This window comes from Onychomys torridus, chromosome 1 (genome assembly GCF_903995425.1).
Source record: "Onychomys torridus chromosome 1, mOncTor1.1, whole genome shotgun sequence".
NCBI classification, from domain to species: Eukaryota; Metazoa; Chordata; class Mammalia; order Rodentia; family Cricetidae; genus Onychomys; species Onychomys torridus.
This window is the reverse complement of record NC_050443.1, coordinates 60,157,823-60,173,342: the sequence shown is the minus strand read 5'-3', so window position 1 is coordinate 60,173,342 and position 15,520 is coordinate 60,157,823. Positions and strand designations below refer to the sequence as shown.

The 15,520-nt window shown below is 51.6% G+C and overlaps 2 protein-coding genes across 4 annotated transcripts in view; one reads left to right on the top strand and one right to left on the bottom strand.

The window, feature by feature from the left end:
* Znf710 (zinc finger protein 710) overlaps window positions 1-15,520 on the bottom strand; it is a 69,674-nt gene that overhangs the window by 21,932 nt on the left and 32,222 nt on the right. The gene's annotated exons all lie outside the window — the stretch shown is intronic.
* LOC118583967 (repetin-like) lies at window positions 476-13,728 on the top strand. Of its 2 annotated transcripts, none has more exons than XM_036187831.1 (2): window positions 476-526; window positions 12,179-13,728. In XM_036187831.1, exon 2 carries the CDS (start codon window positions 12,641-12,643, stop codon window positions 13,571-13,573), a length of 933 nt encoding a protein of 310 aa, XP_036043724.1. In that variant the 5' UTR covers window positions 476-526; window positions 12,179-12,640; the 3' UTR covers window positions 13,574-13,728. The 2 variants fall into 2 exon arrangements, with proteins under 2 accessions (XP_036043724.1, XP_036043715.1); XM_036187822.1 differs by having other exon boundaries at window positions 491-526; window positions 12,193-13,728.

Below are 15,520 nucleotides of genomic sequence, written 5' to 3'. Positions count from 1 at the left end.
GTGTGGCCTGGCCTGGAGCCCTCCTCTTTCTCATGGCAGCCAGAGTGACTCATGGGGGGGGGGGGGGCTCCATCTTCGCACAGCCCCTGACAGCACGACCTCTCCAAGCCGAGCCAGCACTGGAATCAACATTTATTTTGCAGTCGCCCACACGTCCAAGTCAGGTCTGGGTTTATGCCAGGAGAAGCGTAATTTGGGTCTACAGGGGGAGGGAGAGCTGGAGTCTACACAGGCAGAAGTCACACACACACACACACACTGGCCACACAGGGAGCCAAGTGCACAGACGATCTTTCACCTGGTGCACATACAGGGAGCGCAGGGGAAGAAGAGGAGGACCAGGAGTCCATGTGTTCTGCCCCCACCCCACAGTCTGCGGAGGGCTGCGCATATGCTCACTGAAGGAGCAGGAGGAAGCTGGGGGGTCACGTCATTAGGGCATGCGCACTGCGAGCTGCTGGTCTGCAGGTGCCAGATGCTAACAGAGGAAAGGCTAAGAGAGCCTGGCTGCTCAGACTGCAGAAAGGTAAGCAGAACCGGAAAGTCAGAAGTAGGCAAGCCCCAGGAGATGGCCTGAACCTGAATGGTAGGTTCCTGGAGGAAGGCAGGCTTGGGGGGAGTGGGGAATGCCCAAAGAGGGAACTGGTTTCTTCTTCTATCTGGAGCACAAAGGATGGAACACAGGAATTATTTGTGAAGGAGAACAGTGTGGTGGCTCTCCCTGTGTGTGTCCAGATGCTGACTTTGAGGTGTATGGGTGTGGCCTACAAGCCAAATGACTTCACTGTCAATATCTTAAGCCAAGTGAGTGGTGCCTGGCCTTCCCTGGAGATGGGAGGGTTTCCTCCTAGCTCTCCTGACTGTGGAGTCTGAAGGCCCTTGGGACAGACAGCCTGAGGGCTAAGTTAGCTCCGCTTCCAGCACTCAGAAAGGGGGCAGCTTTACTGGGGAAATAGTTCAGTCTGTAAAGTACTTGCTGTACAAGCAGGAGGACCAGAGCTTGGATCCCCAGAACCCACATTCAGAGCCAGGCATAGAGGTGGGCACGTGTAACCCCAGTGCTGGGCAGGTGGAGCCAGGAAGGTCCCTGGGGTTTGCTAGCCACCTAGTCTAGCCAGACGGGCCAACTCTAGGTTCACTGACAGACCTTGTCTTAAAAAAAAAAAAGTCAAAAAAACCAACAGTAAAGAGTGATTGAGGAGGCCTATACCACACACACACACACACACACACACACACACACACACACACACTCACACACTCACACACCCCATATACCCACAAAGACAGATGGAGTAAGGACGGAGCATATCCATTCACCTGGCACAGTGCTCCACAGTTCAGTCCCTTCCGGCCTGACACCTTTGGATTCTCCCAACCAGGGGCTGTACTGGCCTGGCATGGATTGCACACACATTGCTCTTGTTCTTACGGCAAAGTGCCAGTGCTAGTGGTAGCAGACTGGCTGGCTGCCGAGAAACACAGTGCCAGCCCGTGCATTCTAAATGCATTATTTCACTTAATCCTGACTAGTCTGTGTGGAAGCAGAGACACGGGAAAAGTTTAAAGGAGTTTTCAAGCGTTGCTTCTTAGAGCCCAGGGTCCTAGGCGCCTGATTTCAGGGATGTGGGCAGCTTGTAGGTGCCTGTACAGCCGTTTGTATAGTTGGCTCTTTGTCTCATAGTATCTTCAAGGGAGGGCTCAAGGAACAACCGATTGAAAATATTCAGATGGCTCAGTGGGTAAAGGTGCTTGTCAATAGGCCTGGGGACCTGTGTTCGATTCCTAGGACCCACCTGGTAGAAGGAGAAAACTGATTTCTGCAAGTTGTCCTCTGATCTACACACACACACACACACACACACACACACACACACACATACACTTGCACTCACAAAATGGTGACTAAATAATAAAAGTTGGCTTTCTCTTCCTCTCCCGAGGCTTAGGGAACACTGTAGAATGTAAGAGCAGGGAGGAGTGCAGTGAAGAGCCGTCCTCTGGACAGGACATGGCCACTGTAACCATGACGTCACTACAGCAAGGGTCACCTGCGCAAGGTCAAGCTCACAAAGCTTAGTCAGCATTACAGCAGGCGGCTCTAATTCATGGCGTGTGTTTCAAAACATAAATGAAGCCAACAAACTCCAACAAGAAGACAAGAAGGCTGGAGGGGGCATATTAGGGACATCTGAGGGGGGTTAGGGGTGAGTATGATCAAGGTGTATGTGCATATGAAATGGTAAAGAATCGTAAAAAAAAAAAAAAACCTGTAAAGAGAAAGGTATTCCTTTAAGTCTGTTTTATTTAAAAGAATTGTTCTTAAAGGTTATGGAGGAAGCTGGGCATGGGGATTCACACCAGTACTCCTGCCCTCAGAAGGTGGGTGCAGGGTTGCTGTTCATATGCAGTCAGCCTGGGCTACAGAGACCTTGTCTCAAAATAGCAAAAAGCAAGCGTGGTGGTGACTGTGACCTGCACTCTGGAGGCAGAGGCAAGAGGATCTCTGTGAGTCTGAGGCCATCTACTGAGTTCCAGGTTAGCAGGGCTGCAGTGAGACCCTGTCTCAAAACAAACAAAACCCCACAACCAGACCAAACAACAGAAAGTTCAAGGTCGTCCTCAGCTACACACTGACTGAATAGATGACTAGCATGATGTGCCTGAAGCCTGAGGAGGAAGAGGAGGAGACAGGGTGAGAGATGCCATTCTGCTATCAGACGTGCGCCCTGTACTTAGTCCTAGATGGCTGCATCTGTAACACACACACACACACACACACACACACACACACACACACACACACGCAAACTCTTTTCCTTGTCATTATCCCCTAAACAGCACAGCACCAGCGGCTCACGCAGCATTTACACTGTGTTAGGTATTATTATAAGTCATTTAGAGACGCTTCAAATCATATGGAGGATGTGTGGGCTGTGTGCAAGTACTACGTCATTTCTATAATTCCCCACAGAGATGGGGACATGACTGTAAAAGTCATTTAAAAAAGCAGGTTGGAGCCAGGTGTGATAGCACACACCCACTTACTTGTAGTTCGAGTACTCAGAGAGCTACAGTGGAAAGATGGAGTTCAAGGGTAGCGTGGGCTATACACTGAGTTCTAGGACAGCCTGGACTACTTAGTCAGATTGTCGATGGATGGATGGATGGATGGATGGGATGGATGGGATGGATGACAGACAGACAGACAGACAAAACCAAGCAACCAGCTGTGAAGCATGGAGCCCCAGCTTGGAGTGGAGTCTAGAGTCCCTGACCCCTTCAGCAATCTTGCAGCAGGCACAGCAGCAGCACCTGCTTGGCTGCGAACAAACCCCAGTGGCCTGGGAGCATTTGCAATTATTGACTTTGGTAATTCCACGGCCACAGCGCCAGTTCCTGGAGGTGCTGTCTCCTTGGTGCCAGTTCTTAAAAAGGCGGGGAAAGCCAGTGAGATGGCTTTTCTGGAAACACTGGCAGCCTCAGCCCAAAGAGGGGACTTGGATCCCCACATCCCAGGATGGAGAGAACTGACTCCCCAAAATTGTCCTCTGGCCTCCACAGGTGTGCCACCCCCCCACACCCCTCATGAAAGAGATATTGCATTATAGGCACCCTGACGGGATGCCAGGAAATGTTTTTGCACAAACCGGAATAACTTGAAGGCCACTCACACCTGCCCTGGCAGGTAGGATTTGCCAGCAGGTGTCCCAAGAAGCTGGTAGCACCAGGAAGCAGTGGCGGCCTTACTTAGTGGCAGGCTGCAAAGCCCACGGGCAGGACTCCACTGTGGGAAGGGGTCACCCACCCTGGCCACATTTGTCTCTACCAATTCCTTGAGGCACAAAGCCTGAGTATCCCTAGGGAATAAATGTCTCAGAACCTGCACACAGTGGGTGCTTCACGGCCCCCACGGTATCCTCCTCCAGCGCCACTCTCTCGGGAATGCTCTCTCCCACAAGGCCCCCCCACCCCCACCCCGCTCGCTGAGGCTCTCTGGTACCGTCTTCTTCCCTCTCCCTCTGGTATCCTCTGCCTTCCTGGGCTCTGCTCTAGTCTCCGCTGATTCAAGGCCCGAGGACAGAGATGGGCCCTACATCACAGGACACTGACATTCACACACTGGTCACGCACGGTCAGTATCCAGCTATCCGTGTCTACTTTGCTAATGATACATCCAACTCACACTCCAACACACGCAGGCTGGGAGGCACACGCGGGGTTGTCTCTGAGCGGTTCCTGGTTAGCTGGGACCCTCAGGCCTGGCAGTACTGTGTGTGGCATCCTGGCCAAGGCCTCTCTCAGTCACCTTGGCTTCCCTCCTCCAAACAGTTCCTCTTTCTGGCAAGCTGGTGAGACTGAGTCCCCCACCGCCCACATGCACCCCAGGTTACAGGATCCAGGACAGGTAGCATCTTCAGGAAGAAATGAGTTCGGGTCAGCGGGGTAGGCTCCGCCTGGAGAAAGCTGGCCTCGGTCTCTGCCAGATGCTTTCCTTCGCTTCAGTTAGTTTGTTTAACTCACACCCCACCTCGGCCCCTGCCCCGACCCAACTCCATGTCCAGATTCCTTCTAACGCCACAACAGGCCACAGCCCAGGCAATGCCCACTTCCCCACTGGATGCCCGGGGGCTGTCCATTGCCTCCTGCACTGGGCTGTGACCTCTGCCCTCCTTCTGGAAGGTCACTATTATTTGTCAGCAGACTTTGCTGCCCCCCCCCACCGCCCGCTGCCCCCCCCCACCGCCCTCTGCCCCCCACATCCAAGGCCCCCTGGCTCAGGCCTTTGCCTCTGTCCTGCTGGGCGCCCTCCTGGAGGGCATCAGCAGCTTCTACACCTGCCTCTCTGCTAAGGTCACAGAGCCTGCCACCGCTCTAGGTGGACATTTCTCTCACCCCCACCCCCATCTTGCCCCTGTCCTTGAAGCCATACACCACTTTCAGCTTTCCAGACACAAAACTTTTAAAAAGTCACTTTTGAGCCGGGAGTTGGTGGTGCACGCCTGTAATCCCAGCACTCAGGAGGCAGAGGCAGGTGGATCTCTGTGAGTTCGAGGCCAGCCTGGGCTACAGAGTGAGTTCCAGGAAAGGCACAAAGCTACACAGAGAAACCCTGTCTTGGAAAGGAAAAAAAAAAAAAAAAAAAAAAAGGATGGCACAACATTCTTTTTCTTTTGAATTCAGGAAAGACAAAGATGGCAGTCCCACCCTCCCACAAGGTGCCATGGTAAAAGGGTGACTACCACAGCTAGCTAGTACCTATAAGAGACTACAGAAAGGGAGATGTGATTAACGCTACCTGGGGAATCAAACAGGGAGGTGGTGCCTAAGCAGGGTTTTGTGGGTTCTATAGGAGTCCGCTGGTGGATTAACAAGCATGTAGAGGGAACCTTCATCTTAGGGAAACAGAGGCCTACAGAGAGGAAACCCAGGGGGAACCAAAACGGAATGCTCGCTCGCTCCTGGAACAGTGTTTTATTTGGGGGGAGGGGCATCAGGCAGAGCCACCCACCCGGAGGGCAGACCCTCTCCCCAATATGGCCCCAATATGGGGCCTACTGCTTTTGCAGCCAGAGATGTGCCAGTGCGGTAGGGGACTCATGGCTAGACAATTGTCTTGCACATGTGACTTGGCCTTCTTGAGTTCGGTCCAAATGAGGGTCTCATGGCTCCCCCGAAGCCCTTCTGGGCCAGCAAGACTGAAAGTAAGGCTCCCACAAAGGAGAGAGGTTTAGGGAATCTGTATTGACCTCTGCCCTCTGTGTCAGGGCCATGCTGGACTTCCCCGGCTGAAGGACTTGGGGTTCCTTTTCTGTGAGAACAGGGGCGGCTTGTCCAAGGGGACTGGCATACACCAGCGTCTGCAGAGGGAGGCCTGTGTGCACAGTGCACAAGAAGACCCTCACAAACTCACTTCTCTACCTTCTCCTGCCGCCTGAAAACACAAGCACTATTCCAAAGGGAAAAGAAGACTTAAAAGAAGGAGAGAGAGGCAAAGGAAAAGAAAGGAGGGACCGAAGAGAAGAAAAGGGGGAAGAAAGGGCGAGAAGAGAAGAGAGCGATCCCCAGGGAGGAGGGGAGGGCCCGGAATGAAAGGCCAGAGCCAAGGGAAGGAGGGCAGAGACAAAGCGTGCGGGAGAGAGAGAGACAAGCTTTAAAGAGAAAATGTTCCAGCGTGAATGCAGCGTGCAGGGGAGAGAGGAGCACTTGAAAAAGAGCAGCCCAAAGCGGTGACCCCCTCATTCACACGAGGTGCCAATCACAGGAACAATGCCAACCCTTTCCTCTTTTCTCCTTCTTTTCTCCCTCCTTCCCGGGGCTGGAAGGACTGAGAGCTGCAAGCTAATTTCTGAAAGTGTGAGAACACATTCCATTCCTCCGAGGAACTCACAGCACCCCCAAGTGCTCCCTTAGGCCCAGCAGCCACCAGTTCTAGCGCGGGGTTGGCTGGCCCTGTCCTCAGCCTGGGCCCAGGCTGCGGTCACCCCTTATGGCATCCCGGGCAAGTGGGACCGAGGGTAACATGTGCCTCCTGGGCAGCCCTGCCGATGAGTGGCTGAGTATCTGCGAGCACTGTCCACTGCCCCAGGATACAGGAGGAGGGCCTGAGGGGCAACTGCTTCATCGGGGTCCTGTCTACCTGCTCCAGCTGTAGGGTAGCACACAGAGAGGTGCTCTGTCCAGGGTAACAGTGTGCAATGGCTGAGAAACAGCCCTGGGGCCCCAGCTGACCAGGCTGGGCGGTGGTGCTTTTAATCCCAGCACTCGGGAGGCAGAGCCAGGCGGATCTCTGTGAGTTCGAGGCCAGCCTGGTCTACAGAGTGAGATCCAGGAAAGGCACAAAACTACACAGAGAAACCCTGTCTCGAAAATCAGCAACAACAAAGGTGGGGTGGTTCTTTACACTGAATACCAACTGTTGGAACAGCGTCTCAGGATAGAGGAGGCCCTGTGGGCAGAGGCTTGCTCTTCACGCACCATTAGAGAGCTACACTGTGCTGAGTCACCCAAAGACCCTTGGAAAGAATAGAGGACACCAGGCCGAGTGTGAGGTGTCTAAGTCCCAGCTACTTGAAAGGCTGAGGCAGAAGTTTTGCTTTAGCACAGGAACTACAGGCCAGTCTGGGCAACACAGCCAGAACCCATTCTTGGCAGGAGGGAGGAAGCATGGCTGCCCCGGGCTTGGATCGGACCCTCCCTCTTTCCTGCATGTGACCACTGTCATGCACTGGGCAGTGGCTGGCCCGTGTCCAGCCCCAGGGAGAGACAATGCTCACACACTGGTGATCAAATGGCTCCCCAACTTCCTCAGAGATGGCAGGGGAACGTCCCTGGCTCCCCTTCTTTGTCTCTCCCTCCTCCTATCTTCCAGGACCCAGTGACTCATGAAACCTGCACCAGGGTCACCTTTACACAATGGCTGTTTTCTCTTCTGCTCATCCTGATGCTGCCAGTGGAGAGGCGGCAGGAGAGAACTGACTGGCTTACTGACTGATGGATTGATTGATTGAGCAGGCTCTGCCTCCCTCTCTATTGAGCTCTCGGTTGGTGCAGAGAGGCCGATGGTGTGGGGGTGGGATGGAAATAGACCAGGGAAAGAAAGCCTTTCCTTACCATCTCCACCAGGAAAGACTCAGTTGGAATAGGCCCCAGAAGGGCTCCAAACCCCAAACCCAACAAGGAAACTAGAGAACAGGGACATGAGGCAAATCCAGGCTCGGGGGCGGAAACTTGAAGGAACCACAGCCTGCACTCAGTCTTGCACTCTGATATGACATGCAAATGCTGGCCTATGTTTGATGAGCACCTACTGTGTGCTAGCCAGCGCCGATACACTCCTAGGGTGATAGCGAGCAAGACAAGGCCTTACGCCACAGAGGAAGCAGCAAATGAGAAAACTGCCAGGTATACTGTTTTGAGGTTGGGTGAGCATGAGATGGAGGGGCGGCGGGCCCCCAGGCAAGGCATCAGGGCTGCCTTTTCAGGAGGTGCACAGAGGAATCATTTTATTAAATAAAACAGCATCTGTTAAACAGTGAAGCAAGCTAAATTTTTATTTGTAGGATAAATGTGGTGCCTGTAATCCCAGCATTTGGGAAGAAGAGACAGGAAGACTGAGGTGTCAAGGTCATTCCTTGGCTACGTCGTGAGTTCAGGCTAGCCTAGGTTACAAGTGAGACCCTGTCTCAAAACCCAACAAAACAGAACAGGGCTGGGGAGGTGGCTCAGTGGGTAAGAGTACTAAGCTGTGCCAGCAGCAGGACCCGAACTAAAAACCTAGACCCACATAAGAAGCTGGGGGTGGTCACCTTGCCTGTAGCCCAGTGCTGGGTTGAGAGGGACAGGCTTGATTTGGGCTCGTGAGAGACCCTGTCAAGGAAATAAGTTGGACAGTGACAAAGCAGGACATCTATACACCTAGGTGTGCATACAAGTATAATACACACACACACACACACACACACACACACACACACACACACAAAATAATAATTAAAAAGCAACAACAAAGTTCCCCTTTGTTTTGAAAAGGTTTTAAGGAATCTTGCTGGTACACCGGCACCAGTGTCTGGAAATTAAAATACAACTACTTCCGAGGTCACAGAGAAAACACCCCATAGATTCTTGGCCTTCTGGTATAATTTGAGACAGGGACAGAAAATGGTGAGACCTGCAGAGACCATAATTAACACTTTAAGAAATTATTGTATGGGGCTGGAGAGATGGCTCAGAGGTTGAGAGCACTGACTGCTCTTCCAGAGGTCCTGAGTTCAATTCCCAGCAACCACATGGTGGCTCACAACCATCTGTAATGTGATCTGGTGCCCTCTTCTGGCCTGCAGAAATACATGCTGTATATGTAATAAATAAATATATTTTTTTTAAAAAGAAATTATTTTATTATTTCTCATGTATGGGCAATTTGCCTAAGTGTGTATCTGTGTACCACATGTGTACTTGGTGCCCTCAGAGAACAGAGTAGGCATCAGATCCCCTGGAACTGGAGCTACAGAAAGGTGTGAGCTGCCATGTGGGTGCTGGGAACCAAATCAGGGTCCTCTGGAAGGGCAGCCAGCACTTTTAACCCCTGAGCATCTCTGCAGCCCCTGATCTCTTTTTGAAAGAAGTGATGAAGTAATCATAGCTTGTTTCTCAGTTCAGCACTGAGCAGTATTACCCCAAAAGTGTGACTTTAGAAAAGGGAAAACATGATGGGATTGCTATGGCGATTCCTCATCTATAGGAATATGGGGCAGGAAGTCCAGAGAATGTCCAAAGTTGGTGAACAAACAGTAAGAGATATAGAGTCAGGGGGAGCTGCAGTGCTGAGGTCAGGGGGAGCTGCAGTGCTGAGGTCAGGGGGAGCTGCAGTGCTGGGGTCAAGGGGAGCTGCAGTGCTGAGGTCAGGGGGAGCTGCAGGCAGGCTGGTACCTTGGTACCTTTGTATCTGACACAACTTGGTTCTTCTTAAGCCCATGGGAGAGGAAATGGCAGGCGGCACCTGTGTGTCCTTCACAGGACACAGCCCTGACCAGGAACCTTTGGATCCTGCCCTAACAGGTGTGGCTATCTGACTTCCTGGGTCTCAGCTTGTGCAAGGTGCAGGTCAGAAGGTGCAGCAAGGCATGGAAGGGGTGTGGCAGCTGACGGACATGGGGAGGGCAGAGTTTAAAACGACAAAAGGGCCTGACAAGGCCATCCAGGGTAGGTACAGTGGGTTCAGTCACTTCAGTCACTCCAGCTCAAAAGCTTGGCTAGAATGCATTCGATTACACTCAGTATTCTTAGGCTCAGCACTATACTGGGGTGACTCTATCCAGCCCCCAGCTGCTCCTGCAGGGAGCTCCACCTTGTGTCCCAGGGCTGGGGCACAGATGTGGGTCCAGCTTCAACCTCTCAGGATCCTATCCAGGAAATGAAGGCAGCACATGCCCAGCCACCCAGGTTTGCCGTGGATCCAGCAAGGTAACCTTTATGGCCAGCTGGGGCCAGTTATAAATAAGTTACTAAAGCAGGAGGGAAGATCCCATGACTCTCGGGAGGGAAGAACAAAGGCCACGCCTCCAACCGTAGATGCCCCTCCCCTAACGATTTTCCTGGCTACAGTGATGCTCAGCAGGGTCTTGAGAGGCCAACAATGGCCAACAACTTAAAGGTATTCAATCTGACAGATCCAGAAGGCGTCCTCTAACACAGCTGGTTTGCACAGACTCTCCAAAGTCACACATACACACCCCACACACAGAGCAGGAGGAGCTAAAGAAACAAAACCAAATGTAAGGCGCAGACCGGAGAGAGGCACAGAAGACGTTTTTGGATGGCAACTGGGAAAATTCAAACAGGATGATCTAATGGACGGCATCACCCAGTACCGTGATTTCCAGTTGCACTCATGATACCGAGTGGGAAACCCTGGCTCTTAAGAGAGATACCTTACTTGTGGGTGAAGCCTCCCACAACTCACTTTCAAATGACTCAGAACCACAGGACAGGGAGCAAGGGACAGCCAATGTAGACAGGGATCCACGAGGCTGCTTCATTAGTCAGTCAAGTTTGGCAATTTCAAAATAAAACTTTCTGAATAATCAGACCTCGTGGGCAAGCTGCAACTCGACCTTCCTCGGGTCTGCAGGGCCAGACTTCAGTTTCTTTTCCCGTCTGCCCATTGTGGGGAGCAATGTTGTGTTACAGGCAGACCAGAGTTCCCAATCTGCACGGCAGTAAAAAAAAAAAAAAATGCTACATGGACTAAACAGTGGGGTGACTAGGCAGGGTAACTCAGACTTGCCAGGGCACCAGCTGTCCCGGGCCCTCCCTCCCAGCCCAGCTGCGGCATGCAGAGGGGAAGTCACACGTGGGCACAGCTTGGGAGCTCTGGTGCTCCGCTCAGCGTGTGCACTGGCCAGCTAGGCTTGGTGGGGGTGATCCCAAGTCCTTAGTGCTTCCTCCCTGGGGGTACCACCTGGTCTTGCACGGCCCATCTCTCACGGCATGGACACAGTGTACCTATCTCCATACTGTTCGTTGTTCTGTGGGGTCCTGGCACTTTAAGGGTGGTGCCTCTGGTCAGAATTTATCCCCACCATAACAGTGCAGCCCGGCGCTCATCTCACCCTAGTCAGGGGACGGCAAGACTGAAAACTCAGTTCTTCCTGGTGATCAGGCCTCAGCCTTCCCCTTCAGAACAGGAGTCCTTCCCACTGACTCTCTCTCCCTGACAAAGCAGTCTTCACCATCCCAATGCACTGGGCCATGGGTAAGTTCTGGGGCAGCTGGGCCACCTTCCCCAAGCCTCAGAGGGGGGTGGGAGGGAGGAGTGGGGGACATTTCCAGTGAACAAGAGAGTAAATGCAAACGCCTAGGCTGGGACTACCCAGACCCCAGGAAGTTTGAAATGCCCTTAAAATAACGAAAAGTTGCCGGGTGCTTGGGAGGCAGAGGCAGGCAGATCCCTGAGAGTTCTAGGCCAGCCTGGTCTACAAAGCGAGTTCCAGGAAAGGCTCCAAAGCTACACAGAGAAACCCTGTCTCAAAAAACAAAAACAAACAAACAAAAAAAACCCGAAAAGTTGAGAGCCCTGCCACCTGTCCCAAGGGTCTAGGCCTGCCAGTCTGAGCCAGGCTTCTGACTCACTCAGTACCCTGCCCCTGCCGCCACCGCCACTCAAGAGCCTCCTACCCCTTCAGCCTGTCCCATAACCTCACTTTCCTTATGCTGAGACCTCCCTGCCAACCCCCCCTCCCCAACACACACACTGCCCCAGATGCCAGCATTCTTCAAGGCACACATGGTTCAAGTGTCTTTTCAGGAACACAAGCCACCTGTCCAAGGGGGAAGACAGAGAGTTCCCTGTTGTGTGGAACTGGGGGCAGAGCTGGAGTTGGGGACACTAAGAAGCCAGCACCTGTGAGGTCATGCTAAGAGGCTGGACAGCATCCTCAGAGGAGAGTTTTAGGCAAAAGTCACCTAACACTGTAATACACACACATTTAAACAACCTTGAGGTGCTAGGGATAAAACCTGAGGCCTTGTATATGCTAGGCAAATGTCCTACCACTGAGCTACACAACAGCCTCGCCATGAACGTTTGCTGTTTTTGAGTTTTGTTTCTCAGAGTCTCCTGTAAACCCCGACTCACTTCCAACTTGTGGCAATCCTCCTGTGTTCACCTCCCAAGTGCCGGTATTCTAGGTCTGCACCACCATGCCCAACGCCATGCATGTTCTGAAGATTTCTCTGGTTGCTGAGTGAAAATGCAAGGAACCCGGGACAGTATCCCAGCTTACTACAGAGAGACCAGGACATCATCCCAGCTTACTACAGAGAGACCAGGACAGCATCCCAGCTCACTACGGAGAGACCAGGACATCACCCCAGCTTACTACGGAGAGACCAGGACATCACCCCAGCTTACTACGGAGAGACCAGGACAGCATCCCAGCTTACTACGGAGAGACCAGGACATCATCCCAGCTTACTACGGAGAGACCAGGACAGCATCCCAGCTTACTACGGAGAGACCAGGACAGCATCCCAGCTTACTACAGAGAGACCAGGACATCATCCCAGCTTACTATGGAGAGACCAGGACATCACCCCAGCTTACTACGGAGAGACCAGGACAGCATCCCAGCTCACTATGGAGAGACCAGGACATCACCCCAGCTTACTACGGAGAGACCAGGACAGCATCCCAGCTCACTATGGAGAGACCAGGACATCACCCCAGCTTACTACGGAGAGACCAGGACATCACCCCAGCTTACTACGGAGAGACCAGGACATCACCCCAGCTTACTACGGAGAGACCAGGACATCACCCCAGCTTACTACGGAGAGACCAGGACAGCATCCCAGCTTACTACGGAGAGACCAGGACAGCATCCCAGCTCACTATGGAGAGACCAGGACATCACCCCAGCTTACTACGGAGAGACCAGGACATCACCCCAGCTCACTATGGAGAGACCAGGACAGCATCCCAGCTCACTATGGAGAGACCAGGACAGCATCCCAGCTCACTATGGAGAGACCAGGACAGCATCCCAGCTCACTATGGAGAGACCAGGACATCATCCCAGCTTACTATGGAGAGACCAGGACATCATCCCAGCTTACTATGGAGAGACCAGGACATCATCCCAGCTCACTATGGAGAGACCAGGACAGCATCCCAGCTCACTACGGAGAGACCAGGACATCATCCCAGCTTACTACGGAGAGACCAGGACAGCATCCCAGCTCACTATGGAGAGACCAGGACAGCATCCCAGCTCACTATGGAGAGACCAGGACAGCATCCCAGCTTACTATGGAGAGACCAGGACAGCATCCCAGCTTACTACAGAGAGACCAGGACATCACCCTAGCTTACTACAGAGAGACCAGGACATCACCCCAGCTCACTACGGAACCTTTCACATGCCCTGCTGCAGCCCGCAGCCACACTGCCTTCAAGGAAGCCGTGAATGAGAATGATGGCCAGGTCTGTTCTGTCACCAGGGCTCACGGGGTGTCACCAGGGAATGGAACAGGCTTTCTTTCCACTGTGGCCAGTAGGGTTGACAGCTGAATGTGGGGAGGAGGTGGGGAGTGACTGAGTGCTAACAATGAGAATTCATCCCAGGCTCCCAATGGGCAGAGACCATCTGGACAGAGCCAGAGGCCACTGAAGGGACACCCCTTGGTGAGGAAGACATTCACTCCAGCCACTTCAGAGAGGCTCTGGAAACCCAAGGAGCCTGGTGTCACTGAAAAGAACATTAAAATCGAATGGCACCAGATGAATGGCTGGGAAATGTTACACATCAATCTGCTCAAGGGTTTTCCCCCTTAGATAAAGTAATGGAAAGAGGAAGAATGGGATGGAGGAGGGCGGGCAGGCAAGGGGGAGGGGAAGAGAGGAGAAGAAGCAGAGGCCAGGAGAGGAAGCTGGGAGAGGAGGGAGGGAGGAGCCTCAAACTCTGTGAGTTTACAGAGAAAGGGGGAAAGAAACAGAGAAGAGAGGAAGAAGAAGTTGGAGTTCTTTCCCTTTAGAAAAGGAAGTATCAGGGCTGCAGAGATGGCTCAGTGGTTAAGAGCACTGGGTTCAATTCCCAGCCCTCCCCTCCCCCATGGCAGCGCACAACTGTCTATAATTCCAGTTCCAGGGGACCTGACACTTGTAACACAAATTTTAAAATGGTCTTTTAATTAAAACAAAACAAAATAAAAACAACAGTTGCCAGATATTGGGGTAAATGCTGAAAGTTCAGAAAGACAAAGGAACAAGCCACAGCCACGTCTCACCTCTGGGACTCCTCAGCTTCACTTCCTGTCTCCTCACACCTTTTATATTTTTCTCTGCAGCCATCACTTCCATCCTGGTGCTGGGATTAAAGGTGTGTGACTCCCGAGTGCTGGGATTAAAGGTGTGCGCCACCACGGCCTGGCTCTGCTTCTCTCTTAGACTGACTCAATCTCATGTAGATCAGGGTGGCTTTGAACTCAGAGATCCAGACGGATCTCTGCCTCCCCAGTGCTAGGATTAAAGGTGTGTGCCACCACTGTCTGGCTTCTATGTTTAATCTAGTGGCTTGTTCTGACCTCTGATCTTCAGGCAAATTGTATTAGGGTACACAATATATCACCACATTTCCCCTTTTTTGTCTAAAATAATAAAAGGTTATAACTAATATTAGAAAAACTATATACAATAAGTACAATAAGTAATACAATATATACAGTCAAGAATTACATTAACAATGTCCAGTCCATGAACATTTGACAGATTCTGAGAAAATACTCCATTATCCTATTTTGGTGAGTCCAAAATGTTGTACCTAATTCACTTTCTATCCTAATTTGTATTACCAATCCAAAATTATCTTTTGATGTCTTTCAAACTTATACACTTTACACCTCTTGAGTTTCTTTTCTGAATTTGTTAACAAGGAAAACTAAAACTATCTAGCCTTCAACTCCCTCAGAGACCCGAGAAGGAAATATTTACAGAGTAAGCAGGAAGTGCAAATAAGCAACTTCCAAAAAATGTGAGAAATGACAAAAACACCTGGCTGCCTGGACAGTCACTCAAGGTTCCTCTGCAACGTTGGGGCATCCATCTTCGGCCTACAGGTCTAGAATATCTGACAGACTTATCTGTGAAGCAGGACTTTCTGAAGGGCTTCCTGCCTTGTCTTGAAAGGTTCTGCAGTCCTTTCTTTTGTGCCCTGCTTGTCCATTTGGACAGCATACTGTCAGCAGTCAAGGCAAGGGCACTTTCTTGCCACAACCAAAGTAAACTCCATATGGAGTTTACTTCAATACCCATCATCTTCTCTGAAGTAGATTGGTGCTGCCAAATTAGTAGTTGGTAATAAATTTCAAGGACCAGAAAATTGTATTACATTGTTAAATGAGTTGTATAGGTACAATACCTTGAACAAGATTAGAAATGTATGTACAGAATGTTCTAACAAAAATAATCTCAAATTTGTATCAAGATACAAAATTTGTACACAATATACAAAAATCCAAT

Excerpts from the sequence above, each read along its gene's own strand:
- LOC118583967 (XM_036187822.1), top strand. The coding sequence starts at position 12,255 with ATGCAAGGAACCCGGGACAGTATCCCAGCTTACTACAGAGAGACCAGG.